Here is a 15,283-nt window from a genome sequence, read left to right on the forward strand (position 1 = left end):
TAGCTACATATTTCTAAAAATTGGTAAATGATGATAAGTTTTATTTATGTTTTAGAATTTGAGAAATAGAAGTAATGGTTTAAAAGATAAAATTTGACTGATTTTGTGTTTATAGCGAAATAACAATTCTAACGATCTCTTATAAAAATAGCGGAATAATTTAAAATCCTGTTATGTTTAATTATTTAAAATATTCTAAAACCCGCGAAATTTATTTGCGCAAAAAGTTAATGCTAAACCAAACACAAATTTTCAGGATTATAACAAGAAATAAAGTAAGAATGAGGAATATTGTCAATGTGATCAAGTCACATGTCAGTAAAGCCCATTATATTCTTACCTAGCTTGAAAAGTAACTTGAGATCCAAGAAAAATAAAACCCAAATAAATCTTAGTTACAGACTTAAGCAACTACATCAAAGAAGCTCTGGAGAAAAATGACTTAATCAATTCGATGAAATGCACAAGAATGTGGGCTTTGAGGTCTTTGAAGTTTAGTTTTTCCAATATCTTCTTCTACAAAAATAAACCAAAGAAATCACATTATAATTTTTTTTTTTTTTTTTGACAACGAAATCACATTATAATTAAACATAAAAAGCACACAATTATCATAATCTCATTTTCTAACAGAAATTGAATCAAACAACAAATCGTGGTTCTCACCTGCAAGCCGAACCGTCCTACGTTTTCTTTTTGGAGAAGGAAAATCCAAAACTTTTGGTCGATGTTTCTTGATTAGAGATGTATCAGTGGACACCAAAGAAGCTACCAAAAAAACAAAATTAGGCACCTCATGTAGATAAGATAAAGGACTAAGCATTATAACATGCATAAACTCTATAAATCACCTTTATCAGGACATGAATGTGACAGCAACATGAGTCCATGAAGAGGCTGATGAATTATAGGGCCCCCATCTGAAGTACTACGTTGAGGAACCGGTGTAGAAATTTCTTCCTTAACGTTACTAGATGAGTTGTCTTTAAGATTTGATATTTGCGATACGCGAGCTGGGGATCTGCACACTTCACATAGCCAAATGTGGGGGACAGATCGCAAACAGACTCTTGCGCAGTAGCTGCAGAGAGATACAGAACAGAAAGAATGATAATCACAATAATCATGTAACAGAGTGCTTAACAAAAATATACAAAGGAGTGAAACTTGTCATACATATGCTCTCTGACTTTTCTGCAACTGAAACAAGTCATTATGTAATCCTTAACGCCAACATCCCCACATACTTGACAAGGCTCCTCCTATGTAGCAAAAAGAGAAAAAAAAAAATCAAATAAATCACCAGAGATTTTAATTAATCACAATTTTGATTTTAAGTCCTGACTTATAACGAAGTACGATGATCATGCTTAACAAATTTTTCTGAATCTGCGGAATTTTCAAGAAGAACATCATAAGAAAGACGATGGGTTCAATCTAACATAATCCCTAGAATCTTGTAGTATTTGATGATGAGCCAATCAAACAGTTGTAAAATATTCTAAGCAGTGGTCTTCTTGAACAAGAAACAACAAAAACCAATTGTATTTTAGAAGAATAATCCCAGTATGATCCCAAAAAAAGAATTCAAGATTAATTAATCAGAAACTCTTTAGTCTTTAAGGTTTTCATAACTCAAAATCACAGAGACTCGATCAAACTAAAGAAAGGCAAGAAGCAGAACACAAAACACCCGATAATCTAAACACTAAAACATTAATAAAATAACAGTATTGTTTGTTTATATATAATTTCTGGGTCTCTCTATTCACAAATCTTGAAATCGTTATTTAATCGAAAGGAGTGTGAGGATCTTACAATTAGATTCACCATAGTTTCTTCGTTTTCTTAAAGATCTTCCAATAGAGTATTTTTTTTATGGATTTGGCATAAATTTATTAAAGTAAAAAAAAAAAAAAAAAAAAAAAAAAAAGGGAAAGAGATTGATTGATAGTCTTGAAGTAAAAGAAGAAGCGGTTTTCTTAACAAGTCATCAATTTAATGTTTTACGTTCTGTCGAGGGAACACGCTAATTCAATCAGAGTGTTTTCAATTTTTCATAACCACATAAAACCAAACCAAAACCATGCATACAGTATTTAAGATGCTTTAATCACATCGTTCAATTCGGATCACAAAAATGGAAATCTAATCAACAGTGAATCACTGAATCCTAATGTGTTTTATTAGTTAAGGTTTAACTTCTCTGTCCCTATCAGTATCCGAACGAAACCATAACTTTAAACCGTTTGAAAAACGCTAAAGAATTCATACCAAACCATCTATAGTAGAACATTTAGAACCGTTTTCTCAAACCGGAAAATAAAAAAAACCAACCGAAGTCCGGATTATAATCATCTCTAATACAACAAAACAGTAACATAAATAACATAATTTTTTTGGCTGAAAAGAAGAAAACAACAGCGATTCTTCTTCAGAGCATCATCAAGACGACAGACCACAAGCTGGTAAAGAGAAGGCTGTAAGAGTTATGGAGCGTGAAACTGGAGCTTTCGGTTGAGTAATCCGGGTTAAACCCGGTTCCAGTAGCATCAGTGACATTGCCTCCTAATAATCCGGTAGTTGGTGTGCCAGTGTATGGACTGTTTGAATTTCCACCGGGAAATGTGTTGATGCTGCTGCTGCTGCTTCCTTTTGGACTGTTTTTGCCTGGCGTCACAGTGCTGCTGCTGCTGCTGCTTCCTTTTGGACTGTTTTTGCCTGGCGTCACAGTGCTGCTGCTGCTTCCACTAGAACCACTGTAAAACAAACAGTTATACTCTCATACTCATAATCAACTACCTAATATCCAATATTTGTTATCTTGATTAGGCCTTGATTGTTTTGTTTCCGTTTAAAGTTAATACTTAATATTTATTTATTTTCCATATAAAATCAAGTATAAGATTTTTATTCATCATTAATGTGGTTTCCGAACAAAAAGAGGTGTCTGGATTCTTTTAGAAAAGTGTAGACCAACGCAGATTAAAGCAACAAAATAAAAACATGTCAAATACACTAATGACTAATCATAGGTTCAAACTTTATAATCCCAAAGAAGGCAATTGAACTTTTGGAGATGTGATCAGAAGTTTAGTAAAAAAATAAAATAACAAAGTGCACTTTTGACCCAAATCAAGCTTTTTGTCCACTTTTTTTTCTTTCCCACAAATAAGCATTAGAAGTTAGTTAATCCACAATTAAAGTATAGTAAATACAGTTAATCCACCATTAAATTAAAGTGTAGATTATTAAATACAGATGATAGTATCTTTTTGTTTGGCTCTCCTTCAATTTCTAGATAAAGCCATTAAGAGAGTAAATGTGTTGGAAGCAAAGAGCCGTACCTAGCACTTGAAGGGAATGCACATCCTGTATAGCCTGTGACAAAAAAGTTCACACATTAAAGAAAAGAATGTCAAAAATATCTCAAATCTAGTCTCTACTTGAATCTCTAGTATACTCTAATCTTTAATACCATTTCTTGTAAGCCTAGTTACCAAAGGCCTTGGATCTGAGGAACTTACTGGGATCAGTGGTGGTGAGAGTAGCAGTACCGGTGAAATTACAAGACTCGGAAGCCTGACCTTTCTTTTGAAAGAAGCTATTGACAGCATAGTTACAATGAGCTCTAACATTGTCAGGATTGAAGCAAGACCCTTTTGGGTGAGTTGGGTTACAATCAGCTCCATTTCCACAGGCATAGTCTAACGTCCTCTGTAGCACTGAGTCACTCAGCCCTGTTTTGCACACACACCATGAGGCACCTACCAAAGTACAAAAGAAAAAAACAGAGGAGAGTAATGGTAACTGGTAAGGCGCAAGAACCTAAAGGCTTAGACTGAAACTGCGTTCCATACAATAAACACTTTAAGGAATAAGAGGGAAGAGTGAGTGTTCTTACTAGAATGACCAGCCATGAGGAGAGTGAGGAGATAGAGAACCAGAGCAGCCATGGATGGAGTCCAGATATACAAATGTCACTGTTAAGCTTGTTGAGAGGGAGAGAGATATCTTATGCTAATTTTGGAGGAGAAGAAGAAAGAGATAGGTTGCACAAAGGAACGCAGAGAAAAGGGAGACAGTGAGAGAGAGAGAGAGAGAGAGAGAGAGAGAGAGAGAGAGAGAGAGAGAGAGAGAGAGCGATGCCAAGCGGTACTGGAGATTGAGAGTGACTACTTGTTCCGTGACTCTTGTTTCTTCTATAGCCCCTTCTTGAGTCAGCTTTTCCCATTATCGTAGCTCTCTGTGTGAACACACCCGAACTTGTAAGTACACCTTTTTGAAAATTTGAAATTACAACAAACCCTTTGATGCTTATAAAAATTTAGAAGTAATTAGGACTGAAGTACAAAAAATTGATAAAAAAAAAAAGTAAGAAAGTAATTATCATTAAAGATGTAAACAGGTTATTAGGATGGTACAAAAAATTACTATTCGTAATTTTCTATTGTCTACAAAGATTTTACTATTTATAACTTATTCGAAAACGCCAACTGAATGTATAATGTAACATGTGTTACAGAAATACAGAGTTGCAGGTGGTGGTGTTCCACCTATATATGAAATAATGGGAAAAATCTGATTTTGTTGGCCAAAAAAATCTAGAAGTTTAAATGCATGTGGTTTTGTAAGGAAAAGATTTTAATACAACTGCGGTACTGTAAAAAAATAGAAAAGATATGTTTTATTATGCTCTAATGTGAAGAAAAAAACACACACAAGTACTGTTGAATTTAAAAATACACTAGGGATGAGAACCTCGCGCAACTTATATAGATCTATTGGTATATTATTAAAAAAACCTATATATCTCATGAAAACATTCTTTCTTATGCACTTCCAGACTTCTAGTTAGAGTTTTGGTAATGTAGTTTTTCTAAAAACTAAGAATTTCAAAAGGGTATCATATGATTTAACCCCAACAGTAAACGTGTTGTTAATGACGTTAAATTTTCTGTTAGTTTTTATAAACAATGTGTTGATTTTGGAAGTCAATGAAAAGTTTGTTATTATATTTGAAAGTCAACAAAAGTTGAATGCTTTTTTTTATTAAAAAAAAAATTATGTTTTTTTGGCAATTTTTGGAAAGTTTGAGGTTTTTTAGCCGAATTCTAGTAGTATTTTATCTGATTTACCATTTGGTTAAAATGGCTCATTAAATAGGCAATTATCGAAAGCTTTTTATTTCACTTGATGGGCCTATTTGTTTTTTAGTATTGGGTCTAACTTATTCTGTTTTTTAGATTTTTTTGGTTATGTTCTCAATTCAAAGTGTTCTGTAATTATTTTCTTCTTCATTTTTTCATCCTCTGATTGTACGGACTTGGCTTGCAATATTTTCATCCTCCGATTGCAGTTTATGGTTTTGATTGTCGAGGATTCTTTATTAATCTTGAGGAGACAGTTGACGGAGTTCAATTCAGTTCGTGGTGTGGGCGTAAACTAAGTGAATTTCCGATTTCTTGGGTGGCAAAATTTGTCTTATTATTTTATTTTGTTGATAAGGAATCACGGCAGAATTTACAAACTTAACATTGAATGTGGATCCTTCTATGGTAGTAGCAGACTGAAAGGAAAAGATGTGTTTGATTAAAATAAAACTAATTTATAAGGAAAATAATTAGCTTGGTAACATAAATTTACATGTCCAACATCTGGTGTAAAAAAAAGAACCTTCTAATTGCGTCTCTAAAGGAAGTGATGGGAATCTTTGACCGCAGCTTCGCGATCTGTAACATAAATCAACAAAAACAATTTCCTTTCACTTGCTGCTGCTTGGCATGATTTATAACTTCTCAGTCTGTATTCTGGATAAGGAATCAATATTACAGTCCTTTCAAACAAAAGAAATACATCTCAACAACTGGGTGTTCCTAACCTCCTTAAGAGCTTTGTCCTTCTTAAGTCTAGAACTCAAAGACGCCACCATTTCTAGAATCTCTTCACTGCTAATCTTTGGTTTCCCGAAAAAATCATCTTTCCATTGTCCTTGTTTACCCGAGTGCCCGGAGTACTTGTTAAATGATGTGGCAGCAGTGTCTCCGTCACAAGGTGGATAATGAGTAATTAAGTCATGTAGAATAGCATCTGCCCCTGGCGGAAATGATACACATTTGAGCTTTTCTTTGTTCGATTTCTCGTTGGCATCTTTGTTCTTCCCATTTTTGTGCCTGCTTGTGAATAATGAAAGACGCCTTTGTTCTCCGCGCCTATAAAAGCATCCAAAAAAATCAGAAACAGAAGACTCTCAAGTCATAGCAATCGAACTTACACCATCGAAAAATGAATACTTTCTCAAACACAAAACACTAAAGAGTACAATAAAGGCAGTAACTCACCCCCGGAACTCTTAAAGCATAGAAAAATGAATACTTTCTCAAACATAATACACTTATATAGTACAATAAAGGCAGTAACTCACCCCAAACTCTAAAGTCGTAGCCATTGACCCTTTTGTCATAGAAAAATGAATACTTTCGCAAACCCCACAACACTATAAAAGTACAGTAAAGACAGTAACTCACCCCTGAACTCTCAAGTCCTAGGAATCTAACTTTCTCCATAGAAAAAAATGAATACTTTCTCAAACCCCAGAACACTATAAAGTACAAAGAATTTAAAGCAGCGAGACTCACCCTGAACTTTTCGATTGAATACCCATTTTCGGACACATCTGATGAATCACGCCACGTTCGTTATTTGATAGATTATGCTCAAACGTGTAAACTACACAACACACATGCAATGACAAAGGTTACCTTAAAAAAGATCCTTGTTGCGGATGCTTTGTCCAAGACAGGGCATCCATTCTTCTTCCCTCTCTCGACTTCTTTACCTCTCAAACAGACCAAGCTTCAGAATCACATCAGCCAGATAAGAATTAGACCTTCCAACCAACTGGAACAGCTTTTTCCTAGTCATTGTAAATGTTCCTGTTTTCTCCAACCGACGGTTTATGTCAGTAAATTCTGCTACTATACAAAACAGATTGCTCACCCACGGTTATTTTTCTTTTTAATTAATTCATTCTTCACATTCCAATATATATATGTATGGATTAACATAGTTACCAGCCCGCCATAGTAATCGAGAGCAATGCTCAGCCCCATAACACTGCCTATGGTTCTGATCCCATCAATATTCAAGAACTGCAACATGATAACATCCAGTCCTCCCTCCATCCATTTGTTTAGATTTGGATCCTCTCTTACTTCATACTCTGCAGTTTTACATAACCAAACATATGAAACTAAGCACCACTGCAGGAGTTTCGAACAACACACAGAAGAAAAAAGTGCAACTGACCATCTTTTTTCATTTCAGGAAGCAAACCATAAGCATGCCTCTCCACCACTTTAAGATACTCATCAACCTCGGGTTCCCGTACATTAAATAAGACGATCAATAAATGGTTGCACCATCGACTGTTGTTATCTCCTCATACATATCATCTGAAAAAACAACAATAACACCCAAAAAAGATCAAATCTTTATGAACTTTTCGACTCCAAATAACCAATGGGAGACAATATGAAAAAAAACTAACCTCCAGAGAAGTACCTCTCCACAAGAAACTGCTTAAACCCATCTTCGTACCTTCAATACTTGTCAGCAAACTCTTTGCTTTCGAGATATCTTAAAAATACGAAATTTAGGTTCTTTACAGTCCAGAAGAACACAATGCACCAAAAAAAGACAAAAAAGTTTGGAATTTTTAGAAATTACTTGTGAAAAGATGGTTCTTCATCAACCAATTGATCTGTTAGTATTCCGTTGCTGTTCACCATATCCTCCGTCTGCAACACAATCTGAGTTATTATACTACCATGTAAATACACTCACTCCCACTTATACATCCAGCAATAGCTGGATAATTAATTATCCACAAAATTTTAGAGTAGAAAAATATATAATATGATATTAGAAACCGTAATAAACAAACTATAAATAGTAACGAATGTGTTAAACTCCTTTTGTGTTTGATAACTAATCTGATATTTAGGTGTATATATATATACAACTGACAAGCTCGTCTTGTCACCTACACTTTGAATTTCAAAGAAGTAAAAGAAAAAAAAATGGAATGAAGAAAAGAAAACGAAAGGAGAATGGAAGAGGGGAGACAAAGTGGGAACCTACAAGAGAGAAAAAAATAAAAATTGAATAAGAGTGAAGATTCAACTTACTTTGTGATCAGAATGATTGCCGAACTTAAGAACAACATAGTTAGTCACATGCGAGGTGGGTGGGATGAAGTTCTGCTCAATTAAGCTTCTCAAATCAACACTGCAAAAAATTACATCCACAAGTATTTGATTATCATATTCCTAATCCGATCCTGATTCCCAACATGACATAAACAACATCTACTAATTAAAAAAAAAAAAAAAAAAAAAAAACAGCATCTACTTCTAGGGGGGAACGTAATACCTAGTGGAGAAGAAATAAGCTCGTACGTGAATAGAAAGTTGCTCCTATAAGCCTCCACGATTCTCATCATCAACCACCGTTAGATTCTCAGTCTGCTGCTGCTACGGCTGAGCCAAAGCGACGGACGCAGTCATCGGTGAAAACAAATAGCCCTCGAGAAGTAAACCGGAGAATTGGAGATCGGTAGGACATTGGAGAAACTTCGAGAGGGAGTATCGGAAAACGACCGCAAAGAGAAGTGCAACGGAAGCGAAAGCGACGGTGATTTCTGCTTAGAGGTAAAGATCGAGAATATAAGAGTCAGGCCCGTCTCTACCCCATGGCAGAGTAGGCAAATGCCATGGGTTTATCACAATATTCAAAAAAAAAATTTAAGCAAAAGGGTCCAATTTTTTCAAAAAAAAAAAATTTATTAAAGAATTTTAGATTTTTTTTAATTGGACAGAGGCCCGTTTAAGTTTAAGACGGTACTGATAAGAGCAAGATTATTGCACATACTCCCAAGGATGAAAACAAAAAATAAAATAAAAAAATGACAAAAAAGTGGAGAAATTATTGCACATACTCCCAAGGATGAAAACAAAAAATAAAATAAAAAAATGACAAAAAAGTGGAGAAAAGAGGCACTAGTCTCTCTGCCCAGATTCTTATAGACACTGAATTTACCACATGTTTTCATATGATTGGTTGTATAAATTAAAAAATAATAAAATAATTTAATTCAATTAAAATATTATGGAAAAACGTCCTATTTCCCCCTCGGAACTATCATATCGTATTAAATCCACACCGAACTTTGACCTTGTTCTATAGCTCCTTCGAGCTTAAGTCGTCCACCTATTTCTACCCGAATTCGTAATTCTATTGCTATTTCTCCAATTTTTTTGGTTTAAACGGTTTACTAACAAACCGACACAAATCTGGTATGTAACCAATTTTTCAAACCAGACAACATTAAAAATTTGACCCGACCCGTAAACAATATGTCTAACATATTTTTCTTCACCCGGTTTTTGAAACTAAAAAAAAATTACTATTTTGTGAATTTTGATTTCAAAATTACAAAAGTACATTGGAAAATCATTGCAATTAACCAAAAATCATTTCAATTGAGATTTGATAATCTGTCGATAAGGATGAACCAATCTAGTGTCGTCGATGTTACCCACGTCTTTCGTTTTCAGATTTTTTTTTTCTGGGCAAATTTTAAGATTTTTGTTCATCGGTCAATTTTCATAGCAATTTGAATCATCTCTTTGATTCCTTGATTCCATTCTACGCCGTGAATCACTTCCATGACCATTCCTTATCCATCCATTACACACCTAAAGAAATCAAGACTCATGATTTTGACCTAATTCCATAAAACAATCGAAACTACATTAAAAAAAAACCCAGACCTGGTCATCATTATTATCATCGTCATTGTCGTGAAGACAAGAAGAGTGAAGACCACACAAAGACTCTTTGATCTTCTCCGCTTCACCACCACTAGAAGACGACAGAGGAGATTAAGCCACATCGATATCATCATCTCCTCTCACCACAGACGAGCCACAACATGATTTGCTCCGCCCAGATCCCATCTTCTTCTCAAAACAGCAAACTTTATGCTAAAATCACATCATTGCCAATTTGCCACAAGACCCAAAAGTTTTTCCCCAGTCTTCTTCTATCTAATAACCCACATAATCGAAATCCTCAATTCAAAATCCAAAGGATTAGTCTACCTTGGCTGACGAGAGATTAATGAGTTTTATGCAAAGGTTTCTCAATTGTTTTTAAGCTTTATTTTTTTGTGGTTAAATTTTCAGCTTTCTTCATCCGGTTTGATGGGTTTAATTTTAAAATCGGGTTGAAATAAGATTTAATCCGGTTAATAGGATTTATTAGTTAGTTAAGCAAATATTAAACCAATTATAAACCGTATAAACCAAATTTATGGAGAATTAGATGAGAAGTTTTAATCCGAAGAGAAAATAGCAATAGAACTATGGATTCGGGTAGAAATAGGTGGACGACTTAAGTTCGAAGGAGCTATAGAACGAGGTCAAAGTTCGGTGTGGATCTAATACGATATGATAGTTCCGAGGGAGAAATAGGACGTTTTCCCAAATATTATTAATTATTTTTCTTGACACCCTAAATGATGGTATGTGCAATAATAAGTATGCTCTAATTGAACGGACGGGAGGAGCTTATATCAACTCGACTTAAAATTTTATGATTTAGGCTTATACAAAGCCCAACGAATTTGTAAATTTTTGCTGCTGACGTGGATGCTCTAAGATGATAGAAAACTCTGCTATTATATATATATGATTACAGGTTACTGTGTGGATTACTTCCCAAAGGCCAAAACAAACATTATAGGTTACACACAGTATTTGATTACTTCATTTGGCGTTACACTTTCTTACTCCGGATCAAATTACGCCATTTAAATCTTTTAACTTTGCGCAAGCCCTATGTCTTGTCCGAGAAGCAAACTTAGATTTTAACCCGATCCTAGTCCATAAACATTCGGAGCCAACCTTGGCTTAGGATGCACCACCAAAGGAACAGCTCGTTGCAGAGTAAGTCCATACTTCTCTTCCATATTCAGCTTCTCCGGCGTAACTCCTCCAGCCAACTCCCATTCAAATCCGTGAACCAATGTCGCCGTTAATATCTGAATCGTGCGTAACCCTAAACTCAAACCAGCGCAAATTCTTCTCCCGGCTCCGAACGGTATAAGCTCGAAATCGCTTCCTCTAACATCAACACCAGCTTTTTCACCACCGGGTAAAAATCTCTCGGGTTTGAACGATAACGGGTCGGACCATTGATCAGGGTCACGGGCTATGGCCCATATGTTGGTTAAAAGAGTCGATCCTTTCGGGATATGGTAACCGTTGATCTCACAGCTCTCTGATGCGATGTGTGGTAACGAGAGTGGTGTCGGTGGGTGAAGCCTAAAATTCTCTTTGATAATTGCCTGTTTTAAACCAAAACCGGATAAAATATTGCTCGTAAAACCAAAAAATAAGTCCAAATTACCGGTTAGAGTGAACCGTTACCTGAAGGTAGGGTAGCTGAGAAATGTCTGACTCGTTGACGAGCCTATCACGGCCCACTACGGAATCGAGTTCTTGTTGGGCTTTGTTCATTATATCCGGGTGACGGATAAGTTCAGCTATAGCCCAGTCAACCGTACTTGCTGACGTGTCAGTTCCAGCTGTGAACATGTTCTGTAATAATAAATACCAAAAGAAAAAAAAAAATCATTACTTTTTTTACTTATAAATATCTTAAGAAATTGGTAATTAATATACGATTACGAACCAATAGCAATGCTTTAATCTCAGTATCCGTTAAGCTTCCACCAGCACCGTCAAAATCAGTTCCTTTAAGCGAGATTAAAGTGCTAAGCATAGAAGTATGCTTTTGATCTTGACCGTTCATCTCGTGCTCTTTCAGAATCGACGATAGAAAAGCGTCGAATCTCTTGTGTAATCGTTTCATTTTACCAGCGACGCCTTGTAAATCTAACCAGTCGAGTGACGGCACGAAATCTCCGATGTTCAACACTCCGGCCAGAGCCATCATCTCCGTCACCATTGATCGAAACTCTTCGGCTTTGTGATCGGCGTCGGCGCCGAACAGTCGCCGTCCGATCATCTCTCGTCCAAGTGCGTTGACAACACACATGTTCACCAACTGGCCTAAATTCACGGCTTTCGTGCCTACTTGCGCTAGCTCCCGCGTTAGTGTTGCAACCTCTTCCTGCACAGTTCAGATTTACTCTGTTTTGTGATGTTTTTCTTTTCTTTTAATCGTAGTTAGATCTTTCCAACATAACCATCTCAGAACCTAAATAATCTAACTAGGAACTATAAACCAATGGATTCACTAATCTCGATTTGTTTTGAATTTCGGATTACTGAAATCGATCCGAAACATTAAACATAGAAAATCAAAAACATAGAAACGACATGATCACAAAATTAATAGGTGGTTAGAAAATGAGAATAACGTTAATAATGGTTTTACCTGTCGAACATGTTTGAAGTCGTCGAGAGCTTTAGCCGAAAAAAGATGAACAGAACTAATTTTTCTCAACATACGCCATCGTTGTCCGTAAGGCGCAAAGACAAGATCTTGGTAGTTGTAGGCCATGTGTTTGGCTCCAGAGTTAGGTGGCCGGCTAGCGAAGTTGGCATCGTGGATTTTCAAGAACTGCTCGGCCACGGATTTAGAGGCGGCGACCACGACGTCCACGAAACCTAATCGGAGGTGGAGTATCGGACCGTAAGTGGTTACCATGGCGGTTAGAGTTCGATGGGGCTTGGGGCCCATGTGAGGGAGGTTTCCGATGATAGGCCATGGATTTGGGCCTGGTGGGAGGCGGGGGTTGCGGCGGCGAGAGAAGAGGAAGAGGAGGCAGAAGAGGACAGTGGCAAGGACTACCGTCAGGAAGAGAGTCGTCATAGTGTGTTGGCTTTGAATGGTAAGTGAAAAATGAGGATTAACAAAGAAAGCTTTATATAGAGGGATGTTTTTTCTTTAAATCAAATCCATGCCTGTTTTTGAAATTAGTAAAATGATTTTTAAAGCTACAAATGTCTTTATGTTAAACATGTTTTTTTTATAACAAATGTCTCTATGTTAAAATCATTCATAAATCATTTACTTTTTAAATGTGTCTTTTTACTATTTTAATGAACAAAAATTTACATGATTAATTCAAAATAATTTTTGGGTTTTAAAGTTGATAAATAATAAATGAAAATACTATTTCACTAATAATAAAGAAAAATATTTACATTTATAAATATATTCATATGATATATTTGTTTTTAATGTTTATTTATAATATGTATTTATATAAATAATTGTGCTAGTTATTAATAAAATAATATCAAATCTGTACTGCAAATAGTTTTTTTTTTATCAATGAAACAGTTATTTTTTTATTTTTTTAAAAATAATATACATTCTTAATATCATTGTAACCCTAGTAAATTATTTTTATATTCTTAACTGATTTGTTTTCATTTATGGGGATTAGATAAAAATTGATTTGTTTAATACAGTATTATATTAAAATTTTGTACTAATACTTTTTTTTTCCAGTGTGTTGGTTCATAGGACAAGTGAACAATCCGGCATCCAAAGCTACAATTCATTAAATTTGGCACCTTGACGTTTTTTGCATGTAGTCCGAGCTTACACGTGACGTGACAAAATCCTGTAGTTAATATTAAAAAAAATACCATCTATGTATACGTTTTTTACATTTTGATATGAATGTGGTGGGTATGTATGTACTGTGAAGATCCCTAAAATGCGAAGCTCCTAACCACAATGCTATAACCAAATTAGAGATTTAAACTCCTTAACAATTTAAACAAACAAAAAAGTGATATACATATTATTATGTTGCGTACTTTAGAAACTCAGTTATTTCAGTACGTACTAGCCGATTATTCGGAAACTCGGGATATTTTCTTTCATTCAACGGTGGTAGCTAGGATATTTGTGAATGGTAGGTAAGATATGCGGTTTAGAATGTTGGATGACATGAGATGTTATGGTCGATAGAAGACAAATTTTTTGTAAGTTACACTTCTTTCATAATTCTTTCTTTATTATATGATATGTTTATTTTAGTGTCTTTAATTATACATCACATATATATAGTGGCTAAATGTGGTAAATGTTAATTTATCTTTTATAGAGTAAATTACCAGGGCCACGTACGTTTTAATTTGGTTAATACAAGGCCACGTTTGTGGATTATAGTCAGGATTTGATATCCTGATAAGTGATAACTAATCTAATGTACTCATTTATGTTTTTAACGAAAAGTGTGACAAAAATTACTCAAAGACTCTCGGTGAGTTTGAAATTTGAGTATAATTAAGATGGTTAGGTGGCACGAGTGATGGACAGTTTGACACAAGTCACCACTAGAGAGGAACATATTTTTATGGACGAAGAAATGTCACTATTACTTTGAAGTTTAAAGAACTTTCAGAAACTATATGACATCAACGTCATATTCTTGTATTACCTTTTATGCATTTAATTTGATTTTTTATTTATCAAAAAAAAAAAAGGTCACTATTGTAAATAAAAAAAACTGTGGTGGGATCAAGTAAGTAACACGTCCGAGGAAAACAAGCAAAATGCCATATTTAATTTGTATGAGGGATCATAGGCATGGACAATAATTTTTTTAGTTCGGTGTGGTACAAGTTTTCGACTTTTAGTTTTTGTGCTAAAAGGATTCAGTCAGAACCACCAGAATAAATATGGTATGATGTGTACATTTCAAATTAAGTATACCTAGATGGAGTATGTGTGTGTGTGTTTCTTCAGAAAAAGTCCTACATGAATGAACCTTACATATATACCGTAAAAGGATCATACTACCATTGGTTACTGTATCCATCCAATGCCATACTATCTAATCTAATGAAATTACAACGGACTTATGTGGGAACGCATCAATACGGTGCCGTTTTCAAGTCTTCGGTGGGATTTAAATGGTACACCACCAAACTAGTCTAATCTTCTGTGTTTGAAAGAGAGTTTCTAGTTTACATACGACCCATCTGGGAAAACGACAAAAATTAACCCAAAAAATTTATAAAACGCTTTTTCACACATAAATTTTAGTACTCTACATAAACCAATCTAAACCATCCAAAAATTAAAATTTTAAATCTGAACTATATAAAATTGGCTAATTTTAACATCTATTTAAACGGTCTATTTTTTTTTTGGGTGGGTACGAGTTACTTGGTTGGAAACCTAAGAACAGTGAAAGCCTCCATTGTTAAAAAAAACCCGAAAATTGTCTACT

At 35.0% G+C, this 15,283-nt stretch overlaps 5 protein-coding genes across 13 annotated transcripts; all 5 read right to left on the reverse strand.

The window, feature by feature from the left end:
• Positions 1-227: 227 nt before the first annotated feature.
• On the reverse strand, positions 228-1,975 carry LOC104708301 (uncharacterized). Its single transcript, XM_010424845.2, has 5 exons — positions 1,819-1,975; positions 1,177-1,262; positions 852-1,081; positions 667-768; positions 228-516 (listed from the first exon to the last, which is right to left on the reverse strand). The coding sequence occupies exons 1-5, from the start codon at positions 1,831-1,833 to the stop codon at positions 443-445; spliced, it is 507 nt and encodes a 168-aa protein (XP_010423147.1). The 5' UTR covers positions 1,834-1,975; the 3' UTR covers positions 228-442.
• Positions 1,976-2,248: 273 nt separating this feature from the next.
• Positions 2,249-4,241, reverse strand: LOC104708302 (PLASMODESMATA CALLOSE-BINDING PROTEIN 2-like). Its single transcript, XM_010424848.3, has 4 exons — positions 3,905-4,241; positions 3,528-3,767; positions 3,348-3,381; positions 2,249-2,759 (listed from the first exon to the last, which is right to left on the reverse strand). Exons 1-4 carry the CDS (start codon positions 3,954-3,956, stop codon positions 2,435-2,437), a joined length of 651 nt encoding a protein of 216 aa, XP_010423150.1. The 5' UTR covers positions 3,957-4,241; the 3' UTR covers positions 2,249-2,434.
• Positions 4,242-5,570: 1,329 nt separating this feature from the next.
• Positions 5,571-8,978, reverse strand: LOC104708303 (DExH-box ATP-dependent RNA helicase DExH6-like). 9 transcript variants are annotated; one of them, XM_087462899.1, is made up of 10 exons: positions 8,434-8,978; positions 8,190-8,289; positions 7,729-7,799; positions 7,550-7,638; positions 7,309-7,454; positions 7,074-7,222; positions 6,762-6,935; positions 6,639-6,676; positions 5,882-6,212; positions 5,571-5,732 (listed from the first exon to the last, which is right to left on the reverse strand). In XM_087462899.1, exons 8-10 carry the CDS (start codon positions 6,674-6,676, stop codon positions 5,643-5,645), a joined length of 459 nt encoding a protein of 152 aa, XP_087319025.1. In that variant the 5' UTR covers positions 6,762-6,935; positions 7,074-7,222; positions 7,309-7,454; positions 7,550-7,638; positions 7,729-7,799; positions 8,190-8,289; positions 8,434-8,978; the 3' UTR covers positions 5,571-5,642. The 9 variants fall into 9 exon arrangements, with proteins under 9 accessions (XP_087319025.1, XP_087319030.1, XP_087319024.1 ...); XM_087462904.1 differs by having other exon boundaries at positions 5,571-5,810; XM_087462898.1 differs by having other exon boundaries at positions 6,762-6,977.
• Positions 6,835-8,775, reverse strand: LOC147940505 (protein RETARDED ROOT GROWTH-LIKE-like). The gene is made up of 7 exons (XM_087461324.1): positions 8,750-8,775; positions 8,190-8,289; positions 7,729-7,799; positions 7,550-7,599; positions 7,309-7,437; positions 7,074-7,222; positions 6,835-6,855 (listed from the first exon to the last, which is right to left on the reverse strand). The coding sequence occupies exons 1-7, from the start codon at positions 8,773-8,775 to the stop codon at positions 6,835-6,837; spliced, it is 546 nt and encodes a 181-aa protein (XP_087317450.1).
• A 1,745-nt stretch (positions 8,979-10,723) lies between the features above and the next one.
• LOC104708304 (flavonoid 3'-monooxygenase) lies at positions 10,724-13,079 on the reverse strand. The gene is made up of 4 exons (XM_010424850.3): positions 12,466-13,079; positions 11,758-12,198; positions 11,493-11,663; positions 10,724-11,410 (listed from the first exon to the last, which is right to left on the reverse strand). The coding sequence occupies exons 1-4, from the start codon at positions 12,901-12,903 to the stop codon at positions 10,931-10,933; spliced, it is 1,530 nt and encodes a 509-aa protein (XP_010423152.1). The 5' UTR covers positions 12,904-13,079; the 3' UTR covers positions 10,724-10,930.
• Between the last annotated feature and the right edge of the window lie 2,204 nt (positions 13,080-15,283).

Source organism: Camelina sativa, chromosome 8, assembly GCF_030686135.1.
Source record: "Camelina sativa cultivar CO46 ecotype springtype chromosome 8, ASM3068613v1".
Taxonomy (NCBI): domain Eukaryota; kingdom Viridiplantae; phylum Streptophyta; class Magnoliopsida; order Brassicales; family Brassicaceae; genus Camelina; species Camelina sativa.